Here is a 16,987-nt window from a genome sequence, read left to right as displayed (position 1 = left end):
TTATTATATATATTCTTAATAAACCAACTTTAAATATAATGGACCTTTTTGACTAACCAAATAGATATACTCTAATGATTTAAAGTTTTTCTATTTTTAAATAAAAAAAGCCCTAATGGAAAGGATAATAAAATGATTATTTTTGGCAATTAAAGTGACGAAAATGAGAGCACATGCCACATGGGGGGAAGCATATACATTTTTGGGCTTATAAATAGCACAAATTATTTGCCAATTCTTACACATAAGCTAACTTCTCTGCTTATCTCCTATCTTCTCTCTTCTTTATATTTTATTTCTTTTTCTGTTTTTGGGGTGTCGTATATATGTTTTGGTCGTTAAGGAGTTATTAGTTATATTGTTTGGTTAAGAAGCAAGTCCATCCAAATTCAAAACCTTAAATAACAAGTATATAGTTCCTATAAAGATATATGGACAATAACCAAAAACAAGGATCTTCTTCATCAACCATGAATAACTTTGATCAATTTTTTGGTCCCAAGGACTCATCCTCTACTTCATCTTCCTCCCTCGCTCTCTTTGGTTCCATTTTTCCGCCTTCATCATCTGTATGCATCATTCTTTAAGTTTTTCTCTTCTTTTTTCCTTTTTTTTTTTTGAGCGGGTTAACTTTTTTTCTATTTAAAAAAATAAAAAATAAAACCTTTTATTATTAGAATAAATAATGTTAAGTAATTACTTTCAGTCAATATTAGCTATTTTTTTAAATTATTTTGTTTATTTTAAATTATAGATATTAAATTATCAATTCTTTATCCTACACCTTAAATTATAAATCCTAAAATCTAAAATTAATTAGTATTGGTTAACTAAAAGTTAGCCCTTTATGCTTTTTCTGTTAGAAATCGTAATTTGGTTTGTGAAATTTTTAATTGACATATCAACAATCAATAATCCAGTTAATTTTTTATTTTTAAGGTTGGAGGGAGAGATTATTCAAGAACAGAAGATGTGGCAGGAAAACATTTTGCAATATCAGGTTCGTTCAAAACTAAGTACGTAGAAAGATACTGAAAGGATACGGTTTTTTTTTTAAAGAAAAACACAAATAAAATATATAATATTTTTTAAAAAATAAAATTTACTTAATTTTTTATTTACTAGAACTTAATGAATAAAATAAAATTTAATGTGATTTATATTCTATTAATGGGATATTATCTTTTATATATAGAGAGAATACACATATTTTTTCTGTTTAAAATTTAAAATTTAGGATTTAGATAACATGCATAGAACCGCATTGAATTCCAGGTAAAAGTAAGAGTAGTGGCATGTCAAACAAGAATGAGAGTGTGGTGGAGCCTAACTACTACAGCTCTTCAATCTACTATGGTGGTCAAGAAATTTATTCCCCAAGAAGCAGGACCACCACCACCGCCACTACTACTCCTCCTCCTCAACCCCACCATCATGCTGTGAGTCATAAATAAGAGGAATGCTAGGAGCCAGCAACTTTTGTGATTTGTAGCATTAAATAGCTATTAATGATGTTTTTAATGATATGAGATTTTATCTAATGGTGTGGGATTGCTCACTTTTCTTTTATTAGTTACATGCTGGCCAAAATTTAATAAAATTGCTGATCCTAGACTTTTTCATAAATAATTCTCACATCGTCTTTTTTTTTATTTAGTATATGCGATTCTTTTTTAAATACTGTATTTATAGACACATTTTAATAATTTTCATTCTCATTGTAGTTCAAAAAAGATAAGGAGGATGATGATCCCGATGGTAGCGATCCAAACAGTGCTTCAAGAGGGAATTGGTGGCAAGGTAGGAGCCTCTGCACCCAATAGCTAAGGCTGTGTTTGCCAAATTAAATTTCAGAGAAGAAAGAAAATAAAGAATAAAATTTTTGAACAGTGAAATGAAGTAACAGTTAAACCTCAATTAGTTTGGATTTCTTTTAAAATGAATCTTTCTTTTTAAATCTCAACTCATGGTATAGATATTATATATACATCCTTAAAAAGTTTAATTAAGAAATCTCAATAAGGAGGAATTCTTAGGTGTTTGCAAGCAAATCTCAGTTTTATTTGCTGTATTTTATTCATGACATATCAATTGAGATTCTGATATTTATAGAGACCATTCTAAAAACATTTTTTTTTTGAAAAAAAAAAGTCATTATAGTTAAAATTTTAGATTACATATTTTTTTAATGATGCTAGATATACATACACACACAAAAAAAATTCAATTACTAAATTATCAATATAAAATATATATTCAAAATAAATAAACAACACATATATTTTATAAAAAAATATATGATGACTTTTATGTCTATATAGTGTTTTTTATTTTTTTTATTGGTGATTTTATTTTGATAAATATGTGGGTCTAATTATCTATATATACTTACTATATATAATGAGTATATTAAAAAGATTAGTGTTCAACTTTTTTTTTTAAATATTGTTTTCATTATTTAAACTCAAGACCTTTTAGTTAAATTATAAATCACTTACCGTTTTCATTATTTAAACTAATTTAACCTTTTAGTCACGGCCTATTGATACACTAATATATATATAAATCAGAATAAAACTAGAATTTTGTGTACACTAGTGGACACTTAATAACAATATTAAAATTGGAAAAACATAATTAACTCACATTGAGTTCTCCTCCATTATTTACGGTTTTTGCAGGTTCTCTTTATTATTAACATAGCTTTAGGGGGGAAAATAGACCATTCCTATTCAGTATGTAGTGTTGCAGGAGATGCTGATTAACCACGTACGATGTGTGCTCTAATAAGCTTTATTTGTTTTAGTTTCTTAGTGATATGTTGTCATGTTCCATATGTATGTACTCAACTTTTTGGGTTTTTTCTTTTAATCTCCATTTACTCTCGTGCTTAAAAATAATAATAATAATAGATAACAGTTCATATATTTTAGTCTATTGGATTTACTATGAGAAGCAAAATCTTAGGATATAAAACGTTTTGTTGGGATACAAAAGCATTTGATCAGGGATAAAACATTTTTTTAGAGAACCAAAATACAAAAAAACTTACACAAATTAGTACAATCAGTTACATCTCGTTAGATAGATCATTGATCACAAAAAATACACCTGAATAAAGTGTTTGTTTTTACCAATTTGTCCACCACCATATTAGCCGTTCGAATTTCGAAACACATGTCAAAATTCCAGAGACAACTTCATTTAGCTCCTGTGATTTTGAAAAAATAACTACTAACTACTTGAGAGGTCTGAATTGGATCAATCTCAATAACGATAGACTTAATTTTGGGAAATATTATTTAATTTTGGGTAACTACGACGTAAAATGGGCAACACACTAGAAATAAAGAGGGCAGAATTGGAAAAATAATACCCACTATCTACACCTTTTCTTTTCTAGTTTAGGCACTAAACTTTTTAATTAGTTTCTTTCAGTGATAATTAATCATTTCAACAGTAGAAAAGTTAATTCCTTCTAGTAGAATCAAGTTGAATGTAACTTTAGTATTTTATATATAAAAATAGATCAACAAAGATCACAAAATAGACGGTTTAAAAAGAGTACTAAAATCTGTTTGGAAGTTGATTAACGGGATTTGCAGATATATAAATATTTTACTCGCGTAAGCTGATTATCGGATGATGAAACGGCCAATGAAGAGGCTTCATGTGGACTCCACTCAATGGATGTGATTGGGTGCTTATGGTATTCAAAATGTGCTACCACAGAATCTCCTTCCTATACACAAATTAGTGCACTTTTCACATGAGCTGACAACACCACCAAAAAATATCAGCAGAAAGATCAGACATTGTGTAACCTAGTTTTTCGCCATAATGCATCTCGAAGGATAATGAATCAAGGGTAAAAAAATTATCTAAGTAACGTGATCCAAACCCTTTTTATAAGAACTAAGAAAGAAAGCGTTCTTTATACCAGTCTATGTGCTTCAGGGTTCGTAAGCTTAGGAGGATTTAGTGTTTTAAAGAAAAATAGTATTAATGTGTTTGCAATAAAGGGACTCGGCTTGGAAAGATTGAGAGGTGAACCAGTGTACTAATGAACTGGGTTACCATCAACATGCTATAGGACATAAAAATTGAAGCCAAATATGTAAAGTTATAATTTGAAAGTTGTAACACTTGAAAACCTGCGGGCACGAGTTAACAAGGAGAAAGTGCATGTTGCTTGAGCATCTTTCTTATTTTTTTAGTAATTTAGATGTGGCTTTGTTGAGCTTTTATGACATTTTGTTGTTTTATACCATTATGAATGCTACTTCGAATCATCTTGCTATTTTGTTATTTACAAGAAATATTAGGACGAAAAAAAAAAAAGAAAAAAAACTTGCTGTCAAGCTAGCAATAAACGCCTAGCGCCAGGTGCCTCGTAATTTGTGTAAAGACTCTATGAAGGTGGCATTTTTGGCTTTTTGCTCAACATTTAGCGCCAAGGCCGTGTCAAGCAATTCCAGGGAAGACATTTTTGGTTTTTAATTTAAAAATTAAATTAAAAGAAGATGTTAGTAGGTTTTAGAATTTTAATTTTGTATCAATTAGGATTAGATATAAAAGGAGAAAAGATTCAGCCCTTCGCACTCGCTTCTTCCTCTTTCTCATTCTGCATTTTTACATTTTTTTACTCGAGGTTCCATGAGCAACTAAACCTCCATTGTTAAAGTTAGGAGCTCTGTTTATTTTAATGGATTAATACTATTGTCATCCTACTCTTAATCAATGCACTGATTTAAATTCAAGAATTGATTTCGTTCTTCATTCTAGGAATTAAAGTATATGAGAAGATAACTCTTCTATTTGAATTCTTGTTGAATCTTGGAAAAGTTATATCATTGGAATTACATCTTGAAATCAATTCTTCACAACTCTCTAATTATCTGGATGTAACGTGATACGTGTCGTATAATCGCCCCATTTTTGGGTACTCAGGGTTTGTGTGGCTCATAAACTAGAATTGGACTTAATCTTCTAATTTAAATTAAGTGACCAAGAAATTGGCAGTTGATTGAGTTAGAGGAGATTAAACTACTAAAGAATTAGGGTTTGATCACTTAAGATTTGCTATGAATTGAATCTTTGCATAATTAAAGTGGTTGATAAGAATTATTAATCCGAAAATTTAAACATCTTCAAAACCTTAACTATTTTCTCATATTATTTTCATCAACCATTCACTGTTTGCTTCCTTGCAATCTCTGATTTACTGTTTTAGGCTATTTGAACTTGAAATCACTCATTTTAGCTTGTCTAACTAGCCTAATCACTCAACTATTGATGTTTAATCCATTAATCTTCGTAGGATCGACATTCACTCACCTGAGTTATTACTTGATACAACTCGATGCATTTACCGATTAGTTTGTAGTATTCATAAATCCACATAAAATTTTTGGCGCCATTGCCGGAGATTAACTGTGATTGACAATTATCCGTTGTTTAATTACCTAGATTAGAATTTTTCTTGATTTAATTTTCTCATTTTTTTCTTTTCTCGTTTAGTTCAAAATTTTCTTAGCTATTTTTATTTACTTTATTCATTTTATTTTCTAAATTTTCTTCTATTTAATTTCAAAATTTTTTTAGTATTTTCTTTAATTTTATTTTAAAAATGTTTGCATCTTTCTATATTTTATTTAGTTTGTTTTATTTTATTTCTTTTATCTGATTTACTTCACTGGAAATTCTCTTCATTCTGACGTATAGATTCCCACTTTTTCTTATTTTTTGTTTGTTTATGAGTAGGAACAGGAACAAGGAACCTCTTCTTAATTTCGATCCTGAGATTAAAAAGACTGTTAAAAGACGCCAACAGCAGGCTAAAGCTTATAGAGCTGCTGAAAGTCTCAAGGAGAATTCTGAGGAGGAAATTAAAGAAATCACTATGGAGCCAAACAATAACAATGTTGTTATTCCTAATACTAGGAGAACTCTTGGTTCTTACACTACTCCAAATCCTACTTTCTATGAGTAGCATTGTTGTGCCTCTTTTAGCTATTAATAACTTTGAGTTGAAACCTCAATTCATCACTTTGGTGCAACAAAACTGTCAGTTTCATAGACTCCCGTAGGAAGACCCAAACTTATTCATCTCTAATTTCTTGCAGATTTGTGATACAATGAAGACTAATGGAGTCCTTCCTGATGTTTATCAGCTGTTTCTCTTTCCAATTGTTGTACGGGACCAAGTCAAGCAGTGACTTGATACACAACTCAAGGAGAGCCTGGATACATGGAACAATGTGGTAAGCAGATTCTTGACTGAATTCTTTCCACCTCAAAGGCTGACCAAGCTAAGGACCGATGTTCAGACCTTCAGGCAACAAGAGGGTGAATCTCTCTATGAAGCTTGGGAGAGGTACAAGGTTATGCTAAGAAAGTGCCTTCCCGATATGTTTCCAAACTGGAAACAATTGCAAATCTTTTATGATGGGATTATTTAGGCCGCCATGACTTCTTTAGATAATTCTGCAGGAGAATCTCTTCATATGAAGAAAACCACTGAAAAAGCTCTAGAGTTGATTGAGATGGTTAATAATAACAACCATTATTTATACTCTTCTAAGAGAACCGCAATGAGGAAGGGAGTCATGAAACTAGATGCTTTGGATACTATTATTACTCAGAATAAAGTCATGTCTCAACAAATAAATGCCATTACTCAACACTTTGGTGAATTACAAGTTCGAGCTATTAATACATAAGATGCTCTTTATGACTTGAGTGGTGAATTTTCTCAGGGTGAAAATTATGATTATGGTCAATTTGCCTCTGAACAGGTTAATTATATGGGTAATTCCTCCAAACTCCCAATAATGACCTTTTTTCCAAGATTTAAAATCTGAGTTGGAGGAATCACCTAAATTTTGGATGAAAAAAATCAACCACAGAGGCAACTAAATTTCAACAACTCCTTTCCTCAGGGTAATTTTCATCAAAACAATTTCAATAACAACAACAACAACCGTCAGTTCCAGTCCATGCGCCCTCTCGTTCTCAGAAACCTTCTAATTTGGAATCTCTAACTGCATAACTCTTCAAGAATACTAATAGTTTCATACAAAAAACCAGAACTTCAATTAGAAACTTGGAGGTTCAAATGGGTCAGTTAAGCAATCAAGTAACTGAGAGGTCTCCACACACCTTCCCCAAAGATACAGTGTTACATCTGAAAAACGGTAAGGTAGCAAGTACAGAGGCACAGGTTAGTGACGAGTCGGTTGAAAAAGAAGTTCCGGAGAAGACTCAGAACAAAATGGAGCACGTCCCTAAGAGGCATCCAAACAACCTTTTTCCGATTAATGTTAAGCAATACAAAGTGAAGTCTTCAGTGTCTGAGTACAAGTCAAAAATTCCATATCCTAAAAGGCTTCAAAAGGCATCTAAAGACAACCAATTTTCAAGATTCCTAGAAGTCTTCAAGAAGCTTCAGATCAACATCCCATTTGCAAAGGCTCTAGAGAAAATGCCTTTCTATACTGAATTCATGAAGGAATTGTTGACCAATAAGAGGAATTGGAAAGAGAGTAAAACCGTAGTGCTCACCAAGGAATGCAATGCAGTTATCCAACAGGATCTCCGTGAGAAGATGCAAGATCCGAAAAGCTTCTTAATTCCTTGCACCATTGAAGATATTACTATTTAGAGGGCATTATATGATCTTGGAGCAAGTATCAATCTCATGCCACTTTTTTTTATGAGAAAACTCCAAATTGATGAGGTAAAATCCACTAGAATCTCTCTTTAACTTGTTGACTGTTCAATTAAATTTTCTCTTAGAGTTGTTGAGAATTTATTAGTGAAAGTAAAACCCTTTATTTTTTCTGCTAATTTTATAATACTGGATATGAAAAAAGATGTGAATGCTTCCATTATTTTGGAAAGACCTTTTCTAGCTACAGAAAGATCCCTTATTGATGTGCAAAAGGGTGAATTGACTCTGAGAGTCAATGATGAAGAGGTTGTCCTTAATGTGCTTGAGGCCTTGCAATATCCTAGTGATTCTGAGGAATCAATGAGAGTTGATTGAATTGAGCCATTGATTCAATAGGTCTTTGAAGCGGAAGAGCTTGATAGTGTTTTAGAACTCCCTTTAGAGGATGGTTTGCTAGAGATTGATGATTCACCACCACAAAAGGAAAAAAACATACACACATGCTAAAGAGGAAGGGCCACCCAAGCCTGAGTTGAAGCCTTGCATCCCTCTTTTAAGTACATTTTTCTAGGCGAGTAAGATTCCTATCCAGTGATTATTAGCTCCTCTCTAAGTCATGATGAAGAAGAGGTGTTGATACAGGTGCTTAAAAGCCACAAAACAGCTCTTGGGTGTACCATTAGTGACTTGAAAGGGATAAGTCCGACTATGTGTATGCACAAGATTCTACTTAAGGAGGATGTTAAACCCGAAGTGCAACCACAAAGGCGGCTAAATCCATAAACAAGTTATTCCCAAGAAAGGAGGCGTGACAATGGTCAAGAATGAGAATAATGAGCTAATTCTCACACAAATCGTCACTGGGTGGCGTATGTGCATTGACTACAGGAGGTTCAACACTGCAACTAGGAAGGACCACTTCTCCTTGCCTTTTATTGATTAGATGCTTGAGAGGTTAGTTGGATATGCATTTTATTATTTTCTAAATGGTATTCTGGATATAATCATATTGCAGTGGACTCTCAAAATCAGGAGAAGACGGCATTCACTTGTCCTTTTGGTGTATTTGCTTACCGGATGATGCCGTTTGAATGTGCAATGCCCCCAACAACTTTTCAAAGGTGTATGCTTTCAATATTTTCTGACATGGTTGAAAAGTTTATTGAGGTATTTATGAATGATTTTTCTGTATTCGGTAATTCTTTTTATTCTTGCCTAAGACATCTTTCCTTAATCTTGAAGCGGTGCCAAGAAACAAACCTTATTTTAAATTGGAAAAAATGTCATTTTATGGTGACTGAAGGTATTGTTCTTAGGCATTGGATTTTAAGTAAAGGAATAGAGGCTGATAAAGCTAAGGTAGAGGTAATTGAAAAATTACCATCACCACTAATGTAAAGACAATCCGGAGTAGGACATGCAGGTTTTTATAGAAGGTTCAAAACTAATTTTCTTAAAATTGCTAAATCTCTAAGCAACCTCTTGTTGCAGACATTCCTTTTTGCTTCAATGATGATTGTTTACATGATTTTGAAACTCTGAAAGCCCAGTTTGTCTCTGCACTCATCATAACTCCTCCTAACTGCAATTTACCGTTTGAATTGATTTGTGATGCCAGTGACCATGCTATAGGAGCTCTCTTAGGGCAGAGACAAGACAAGCTTGTGCACGTCATTTATCATGCTAATCTTATGCTAAATGATGCACAAAATAATTATACAACTACAGAAAAAGAACTATTAGCTGTAGTTTATGTTTTTGATAAGTTTAGGTCCTATTTGATGGATTCTAAAGTTATTATTTATACTGACCATGCTGCTTTTAAGTACCTTCTTACCAAACAGGATGCTAAACCAAAATTGATCAAGTGGGTTCTCCTTCTTTAGGAGTTTGATATTGAGATTAAAGACAGGAAAGGGTCAGAGAATCAAGTGGTTGACCACCTTTCCAGGATTGAGCCTGAAGATGTCGTACAACAACCCACTTCTGTGAATGAGATTTTTTCTGATGAGGAACTCTTTGCTACACAAAGAGCCCCATGATTTGTAGATATTGCAAATTACAAGGTTATGAGGTTCATCCCAAAAGAGTATACTAAATAGCAAGTGAAGAAGCTGCTCGGTGATGTCAAGTATTTCTTATGGAAGAACCCTATCTTTTCAAGAGATACTCAGACGGTATCATTCGACGATGTATTCCAGATGAAAAGGCACATCAGATTCTTTAGCATTGTCATGGTTCCGAGTACGGTGGTCACTTTGGTGATGAGAGGATAACAACAAAGGTCCTCCAGCGAGGTTTTTATTCGCCAACTCTCTTTAAAGATGCTCGGAATTTTGTGAGGAAATGTGACAAATGCCAGAGAGCTGAAAATATTCCCAACCATAATAAGATACCACAATAGGGAATATTAAAGATTGAATTGTTTGATGTGTAGAGTATTGACTTCATGGGACCTTTTCCTCCCTCATATGCAAACAAATACATTTTAGTGGCAATAGATTATGTGTCCAAGGGGGTAAAAGCAGTAGCTTTATCCACTAATGATGCCAAGGTGGTGATGAGCTTTCTTCAGAGATATATCTTCAGCCGGTTTGGTGTCCCAATGACACTAATCAGTGATAGGAAAACCACTTCTGCAACAAACAGTTGGACTCTCTTCTTTAGAAATATAAAGTCCATCATAAGGTAGCTACCCTCTATCATCCTCAGACAAGTGGACAGGTCGAGGTCTCTAATAGAGAACTCAAGAGGATTCTGGAGAAGACCGTTAGTGCTTCAAGGAAAGATTAGGCTAGAAAGTTTGATAATGCTCTCTGGGCATACCAGAAGGCTTTCAAGACTCCTATCGGCATGTCCCCATATCATTTGGTCTATGACAAAGCCTGTCACTTGCTAGTGGAGTTGGAGCACAGATCTTACTGGGCAACAAAGTTCCAGAACTTTGACGCCAAAGCTACAGGAGAAAAACGGCTCCTCCAACTCAACGAGTTTAATGAATTCGAAAAGTCAACATATGAAAATGCTAAGCTTTATAAGGAGAAGACAAAGGTGTAGCATGATAGAAGTATAGCCACCAGAACATTTGAACCAAACCAGAAAGTCTTATTGTTTAATTCAAGGCTCAAGAATTTTCTTGGCAAGCTGAAATCCCGGTGGTCATGACCGTTTGTAGTAACTAGAGTGTCTCCTTACGGTCATGTGGAACTCCAACAAAAAAAACTCTGATAGGAGGTTCACTGTCAATGGCCAGAGGCTACAGCACTATCTCGGAGACGAAGTTGATCGCTAAAGGTCTGCTCATCTGCTGACTTAACAGAACTGGCCGTCAAGCTAGTGACGTTAAAGAAGAGCTTTTGGAAGGCAACCCAATCTTTAGTATCCTTCGATTTTTGTTTTATTTACTTTATTCTAGTTATTTATAGTTTTCCTTCTTTTTATATTTATTTTAGTCATACAAAGTGTTTATAACAGAAACAGGTGCAATCAGAAGGGAGTTCAAAATACTCTGGAGGAGTTTCTATTCGGGTGCCTCCATGCTAAACGCCACGACCTGGTGTTTGGCACCAGGAGGCAATCACTATGAGGGTGGCGCTAAACGTCGAGACCTAGCATTTAATGCCGAGACACACGCATTTCAAGGAGAAGCCACAGTCTCAGTGGCGCTAAATATCGAGACCTGGTGTTTAGTGTCAAGATGCATATATTTTGAGGAGAGGCCACTGTCTTAGTGATGCTAAACGTTGAGACCTGGCGTTTAGTGCCAAGGGTGCTCCAATTGAAGATCTAGTCACTGTATTGGTGGCGCTAAACGCCACTATCTGGGCGTTAAGCACTAAGGTAAATATATATATAAAGGAAGGCAACCCAATCTTTAGTATCTTTAAGTTTGGTGTTGTCGTGCCGCTTGTTCTTTGATTGTTATACATGGCACCAAAGGAAGGAGAGTCCTCTTCAAGGATGAGGAAGGAAAAGGCCCCTCAGACCGATTCGTTTGACGCCGACTGGTTCAGCTCTAAATTGCACGAAGAGCACTTCTTTGAGTTCACCAGCAAGAAGAAAGTGATTTCAAAAGTCGGGTTTAACCTCAAACCGGATAGGTATCCAAAAATTCAGGAGCAGATATAGAGAAGAGTCTGAGGAACGTTATTTAACCCGCAGACTAAAGTGGGCCAGCTGAAAGTTCAGAAATTTTATGGAAATGCGTGGGTTACATATAAGCATGTTCGGGATGTGAATCCTAGTACCAAGAACTACCGCCGCACTATGGGAAGAGGTAGGATTCTGGACTTCGGCCCAAAGAGTGTAAGGGAGGCACTCCAACTGCCACCTCTGAGGAACGATGATCACTCTTATAGTGAGAGGATGAGTGGCGATCGGAGGCATGATCAGATTCTTGTAGACATATGCCTCCCGGGAGTCTAATAGAGGCTGAATTCAGAGGGGCAAGCAAATCAGCTCGGGCGGCAAGATCTGAAGCCGGTGGCTCGATGATGGTTGGAGTTTATCCAACACTCCATCATTCCGACTAGTAACCGCTCTGAGATTACCGTAGATCGGGCTATTATAATCCACTACATCATGCTAGGGAATGGGGGTGGAGGTGGAGATCACAATTCCACAGCAGATATACAGCATTGCCTCCAACACCTCCATACACGCCAAGCCTGGCCTTCCCACATCTCATCCACCGCCCGTGTGATGCCTCAAGAGTGCGCCTAGAGAATGACATTCTCAATCCCACAGAAAGGCCGATCTCTAGGAGGACTATGGAATATGCCAGAGAGTATGCATGAGCCGCGAGAAATGAGCCCGCAGTTGAGGGAGAGCAGGTTCTCCCTCTTCAACAGGAGCAGCCCATGATGCCTCAGGGACATTACTTCCTACCGCAGAAGTATTGGCATCAGCTGACCTCTTCCATTGAACAGCTGAGGATTGGCCAGGATGGTCATGGTGCCCTCCTTCAGTAGGTTTTGACTGAGCAACAGAGTCAGCACTAGAAACTCTCCCAGATGAGACTTGACATAGGATGACTGAGAGCATATACCATCGAGCTTAGCCTGATGGAGTTGACAACCACTAGGATGGACGACCACCAGGATGTCTGAGGTGGTTGAGTTTTCTTTCGTTCTAACTCCCTTTTCCGTTCTTATTTTGTTATTTCCTGTTTTCTATTGATTTACTTTCTGCCCTTTGCATGATCTTTAGTGTTTTCGGTCTGTTTAGTTTATTTTAGTTATTTTTATTTTTATATTTATTTAAAAAAAGGATGCCTCATGTATAGCTTACTGAGCTTAAATTCAAAGTACAAGAAAAAAAAGTGGTGTAATGCATGAACAATTGAGATTATATTTAGAATTTTCTTATTTAATTAGATGGTGTAGTATTTATCTGTGATTTTAAATGCATGAAAAAGAACAATGCATATTTAATCTTGGAACAAAGGATGTCAATTCATTAAGAACAAGAATTTAGAGAAATATTATGAATTCTCTAAAATTAAACAAGAAATTGATCTTTGAAACAAAAGAACAATAAGAAAAAGAAAATAAAAACAAGGCCCAAACTTTGAACATCAATTACTAGGAAGGCTAAATATAATCAAAGCTCAAAGAGTTGTTTTCCTAACTATATGCTTGTAGCGTGATTGTGTCAAGGAACTCTTGAGATATAACACTTATAGTCAAAGCCAATTGCAAATAAAGAAAAGCTAAATGCTATAAGCACCATTGACTGGGAAGAATCAATAGAAAAATCAGAACTCAAAGAGTTCTCCAATTAAGTGCTTGTGATGATTCTGTGTCGAGTAAAACTTGAGACAAAACATTTAGAGACATGGCTAGATTCAAGGTGCAAAGCACCAAAGAAAAGAAAAAAATACTGTGTTCAACGATTAATTAGAAGTTAAAAGAGAGAGAATTCATAATATTATTCGGATTCTAGTTCTGAATGATATTGGCATTCCTAAGCTCCCAAGGGAAAGTGAGATGCCAAAACTATTCATGATTACAGTGCTATCAACCCCACTCATAAAATAGACAGGAACTTAATTGAAAACTCAACTCTTAGGCAAACCCACATCTCAGGTTCGTATTGTTTTCAATTGCTTGAGAACAAACAACAATTTAAGTTTGGTATTGTGATGTGTGAGCATATTTTCTATCTTATCTTAGTAATTTAGATGTGGATTTGTTGAGATTTTATGAGATTTGATGTTTTACACCATCACGAATGCTACTTTGAGTCGTACTGCTATTTTGTTAATTACAAGAAAAATTCGAGCGAGTTTAACAAATTTTGTTCAGAAGTAAAGTGAGAAAAATAGTTGCTTCCAAACTAGCGATAAACACCATGACTCGGCGTTTATCGCCAGGTACCTCGTAATTTGTGCAAGGACTCTGTGAAGGTGGCGATGAACGCCACTACTCAGCGTTTAACGCCAAGTGATCCGAAAAGTTGAAATTGCAAGGACCACACGTGCATCAACAATCCACGGAAGACTTATTTTAGTTTTTAGTTTACTTTTTGAATGAAGAAAAGATAGTAGGTTTTAGAATTTTAATTTTGTATCAATTAGGATTAGATATAAAAGGAGAAAAAATTTAGCCTTTCGAGCTCTCTTCTTCCTCTTCCTCATTTCGCATTTTTACACTTTTTTACTCGAGGTTTTTCTCTAAGCCATGAGCAACTAAATCTCCATTGTTAAGTTTAGGAGCTCTGTTTATTTTAATAGATTAATACTATTGTCATTCTACTCTTAATCAATGCACTGATTTAAATTCAAAGATTGATTTCATTCTTCATTCTAGGAATTAGAGTATATTGGAAGATAACTCTTTTTCTATTTGAATTCTTGTTTAATCTTGGAAAAATTATGTTACTATAATTACTGCTTGAAATCAATTCCTCACGGCTCTCTAATTATCTGGATTTAATGCGATACGTGACATATAATTGCCTCATTTTTGGATACCTAGGGTTTGTGTAGCTCATAAACTAGAATTGAACTTAATCGTCTAATTTAAACTACATGACCAAGGAATTGGCGGTTGATTGAGTTAGAAGAGATTAAATTACTAAGAAATTAGGGTTTAATCACTTAAACTTTGCTGTGAATTGAATATTTGCATGACTAAAGTAGTGATAAGAATTGTTAATCTAGAAATTTAAACATCTCCAAAGCTTTAACTATTTTCTCATACTATTTTCACCAACCATTTATTGTTTGCTCTCTTGCATTCTCTGATTTACTGTTTTATGCTATTTGAATTTGAAACCACTCATTTTAGCTTGTCTAACTAGCCTAATCACTCAACTATTGTTGCTTAATCCATTAATTCTCGTGAGATCGACACTCACTCACCTAAGTTATTACTTGGTATGACCCGATGCACTTGCCAATTAGTTTGTGGTATTTATAAATGATAAATCGGCATCAAGTTTTTGAAATTGAGATCCTTATTCTGAATGAAAGCATGTTTACTATTTTATTGTTTTTCTTTAAGGAGATAGCAGGGTGATCTTGAGCGCTATAATCTTAGAGCTCATACCTTGAGTAATCTCAGATCACGAATGGAAATTGTCCCATCATCACTCCGAGGCAAACATACAACTAGCCAACCTACTCGGTACAATCAAGTACAAAGTAAGAAAGACATATAGAAGGACATTGAAATAGAAGCATCATAAAGTGAATGCATTAATACCTGTTCCATGACATTACATTCACATCAGCATTATGATCTTTAAAAGATGCCGCTGGCAACTTCCCCCATCGGGTATCCCATATAGCAATGCTTCCATCCACGGAACAAGAAGCAAAAACATAAGGCTCTGTAGGGCTCCACTGCAGGGATTAATTGCACATACATCTCATTACATTACAGATAGGACTGCAAGAATATTCGAAGTACAAGAGCAGCTAATGCTTTTTGCATTAATACATACTTGCAGATCTTCAACACTAGCAGTATGCCCAACAAATGGAGTATTGTCAATATTCCATGTTGCAGCAGCCAGCAGACCTAGGTTCCCAGAGATAAATACAATTATTGCAATCCCCTAAAAAGCGTGACTATTGTCAAGCCTCATATTTTACATAAGACGTGCTAGAGTAAAATGTAGCTAAACAGAGAAAAAGAAATAACCAAATATTACCAAATACAAGCCTTCCCTCTGTTTCTGACTCTGCTAGAGCATTCAGATGAGAGCTTAAGTCCCAAACCTACAAATCAACAAGTTAACTACCAGACTGTATACTAAACCGAAGAAGATATGACAGAGAGTAAGAATGAAGTGGAAGTAAACTTCTATGATTGAAAAATACTTTTTATTATAACATAAAAATGCATCTTTCATGTTAGTTGCAGCTAATAATTAAGGAGTTTTCAGAAGTTTTAGTATTTTTTTGTGCAATTAGTACTAATCAACCACATTTGCCTAGAGCTAGAATTTATCATATCTAATTATACTATTTACTAGCTTTGAAATTTGTCAGAAATGTTGTATCGATAATTGTTGTAGAACAAATGATAGAAGCATGTAGTCCTATTTCGTGCAAACAAACTTATTGCTTGGGGTCCCATTTGGTTTCTCTATAAAGGACTAAACAGAGTGCCATAATAGAAAGATTTATATGAAGTTGAGCCAAAGTTTTATGATTCCATATTTTTCAAAATTAAGCCTGCAAGTTATGTAAGCACATGATAGTAACTAAATGAGCAAAGTCCTACCCACAATAGAATTCCAATAGAATTCCAAGAAGCTTTCTCCGCCTTGAGTGCATCCAACATCACAACAATATGAAATTGTCAAACAATAGAAGTAAAAATGAAAACAGATAGAAGACCCAAAACAATTAGATATACAAAGCTTGATATCAACTTCTACGTGAAAGTGGAAAATGATAATTAATAGCAAAAACATCAAAGATGATTAAATCTTTAAATTCACCTATGTCCCTGCCATGAAATATACAATGTGGGGGAATTCTGTTCGAACTAAGCCCAGAGTGTCACGAACAATATCAAAACTGTTAAAATATATTCAGCTTTAGATTATGCAAATTCTACTCAACAATGCTTTGATCGTGAAGAGTGTTGTAAGCAGAAGTATCACACTGAAGCTCCTCACCTTCCTCCAACTTGTCCACACCAGGATGTTGCGGCACCGAAGAACACGAAGAAGAACCTTCCCCTTTCTTCGAGACCTGTATTCACTTTTGTTCCACAAAAATCCAAGACAAAAAAAAAGCAGCAGAGATTAAATTAAGGTTGAAGAAGAGGAACCTTGTTCATTCTCTTGGCTTTCATACGG

At 34.8% G+C, this 16,987-nt stretch overlaps 1 protein-coding gene and 2 long non-coding RNA genes across 3 annotated transcripts; 1 reads left to right on the top strand and 2 right to left on the bottom strand.

Moving 5' to 3' along the window:
• Positions 1-259: 259 nt before the first annotated feature.
• Positions 260-2,927, top strand: LOC107457786 (uncharacterized). Its single transcript, XM_016075966.3, has 5 exons — positions 260-569; positions 940-1,000; positions 1,276-1,439; positions 1,725-1,800; positions 2,682-2,927. Exons 1-5 carry the CDS (start codon positions 432-434, stop codon positions 2,696-2,698), a joined length of 456 nt encoding a protein of 151 aa, XP_015931452.1. The 5' UTR covers positions 260-431; the 3' UTR covers positions 2,699-2,927.
• A 360-nt stretch (positions 2,928-3,287) lies between these two features.
• Positions 3,288-15,513, bottom strand: LOC127740630 (uncharacterized). The gene is made up of 3 exons (XR_008001292.1): positions 15,379-15,513; positions 15,223-15,293; positions 3,288-3,742 (listed from the first exon to the last, which is right to left on the bottom strand). It is a non-coding gene; the product is annotated as an uncharacterized LOC127740630 (long non-coding RNA).
• A 332-nt stretch (positions 15,514-15,845) lies between these two features.
• On the bottom strand, positions 15,846-16,987 carry LOC110273938 (uncharacterized). Its single transcript, XR_002365458.2, has 4 exons — positions 16,805-16,987; positions 16,625-16,703; positions 16,405-16,446; positions 15,846-15,896 (listed from the first exon to the last, which is right to left on the bottom strand). It is a non-coding gene; the product is annotated as an uncharacterized LOC110273938 (long non-coding RNA).

Source organism: Arachis duranensis, chromosome 7 (genome assembly GCF_000817695.3).
Source record: "Arachis duranensis cultivar V14167 chromosome 7, aradu.V14167.gnm2.J7QH, whole genome shotgun sequence".
Lineage (NCBI taxonomy): Eukaryota > Viridiplantae > Streptophyta > Magnoliopsida > Fabales > Fabaceae > Arachis > Arachis duranensis.
Note: the sequence above shows the minus strand (reverse complement) of the source record. Positions and strands in the feature narration are given on the sequence as shown.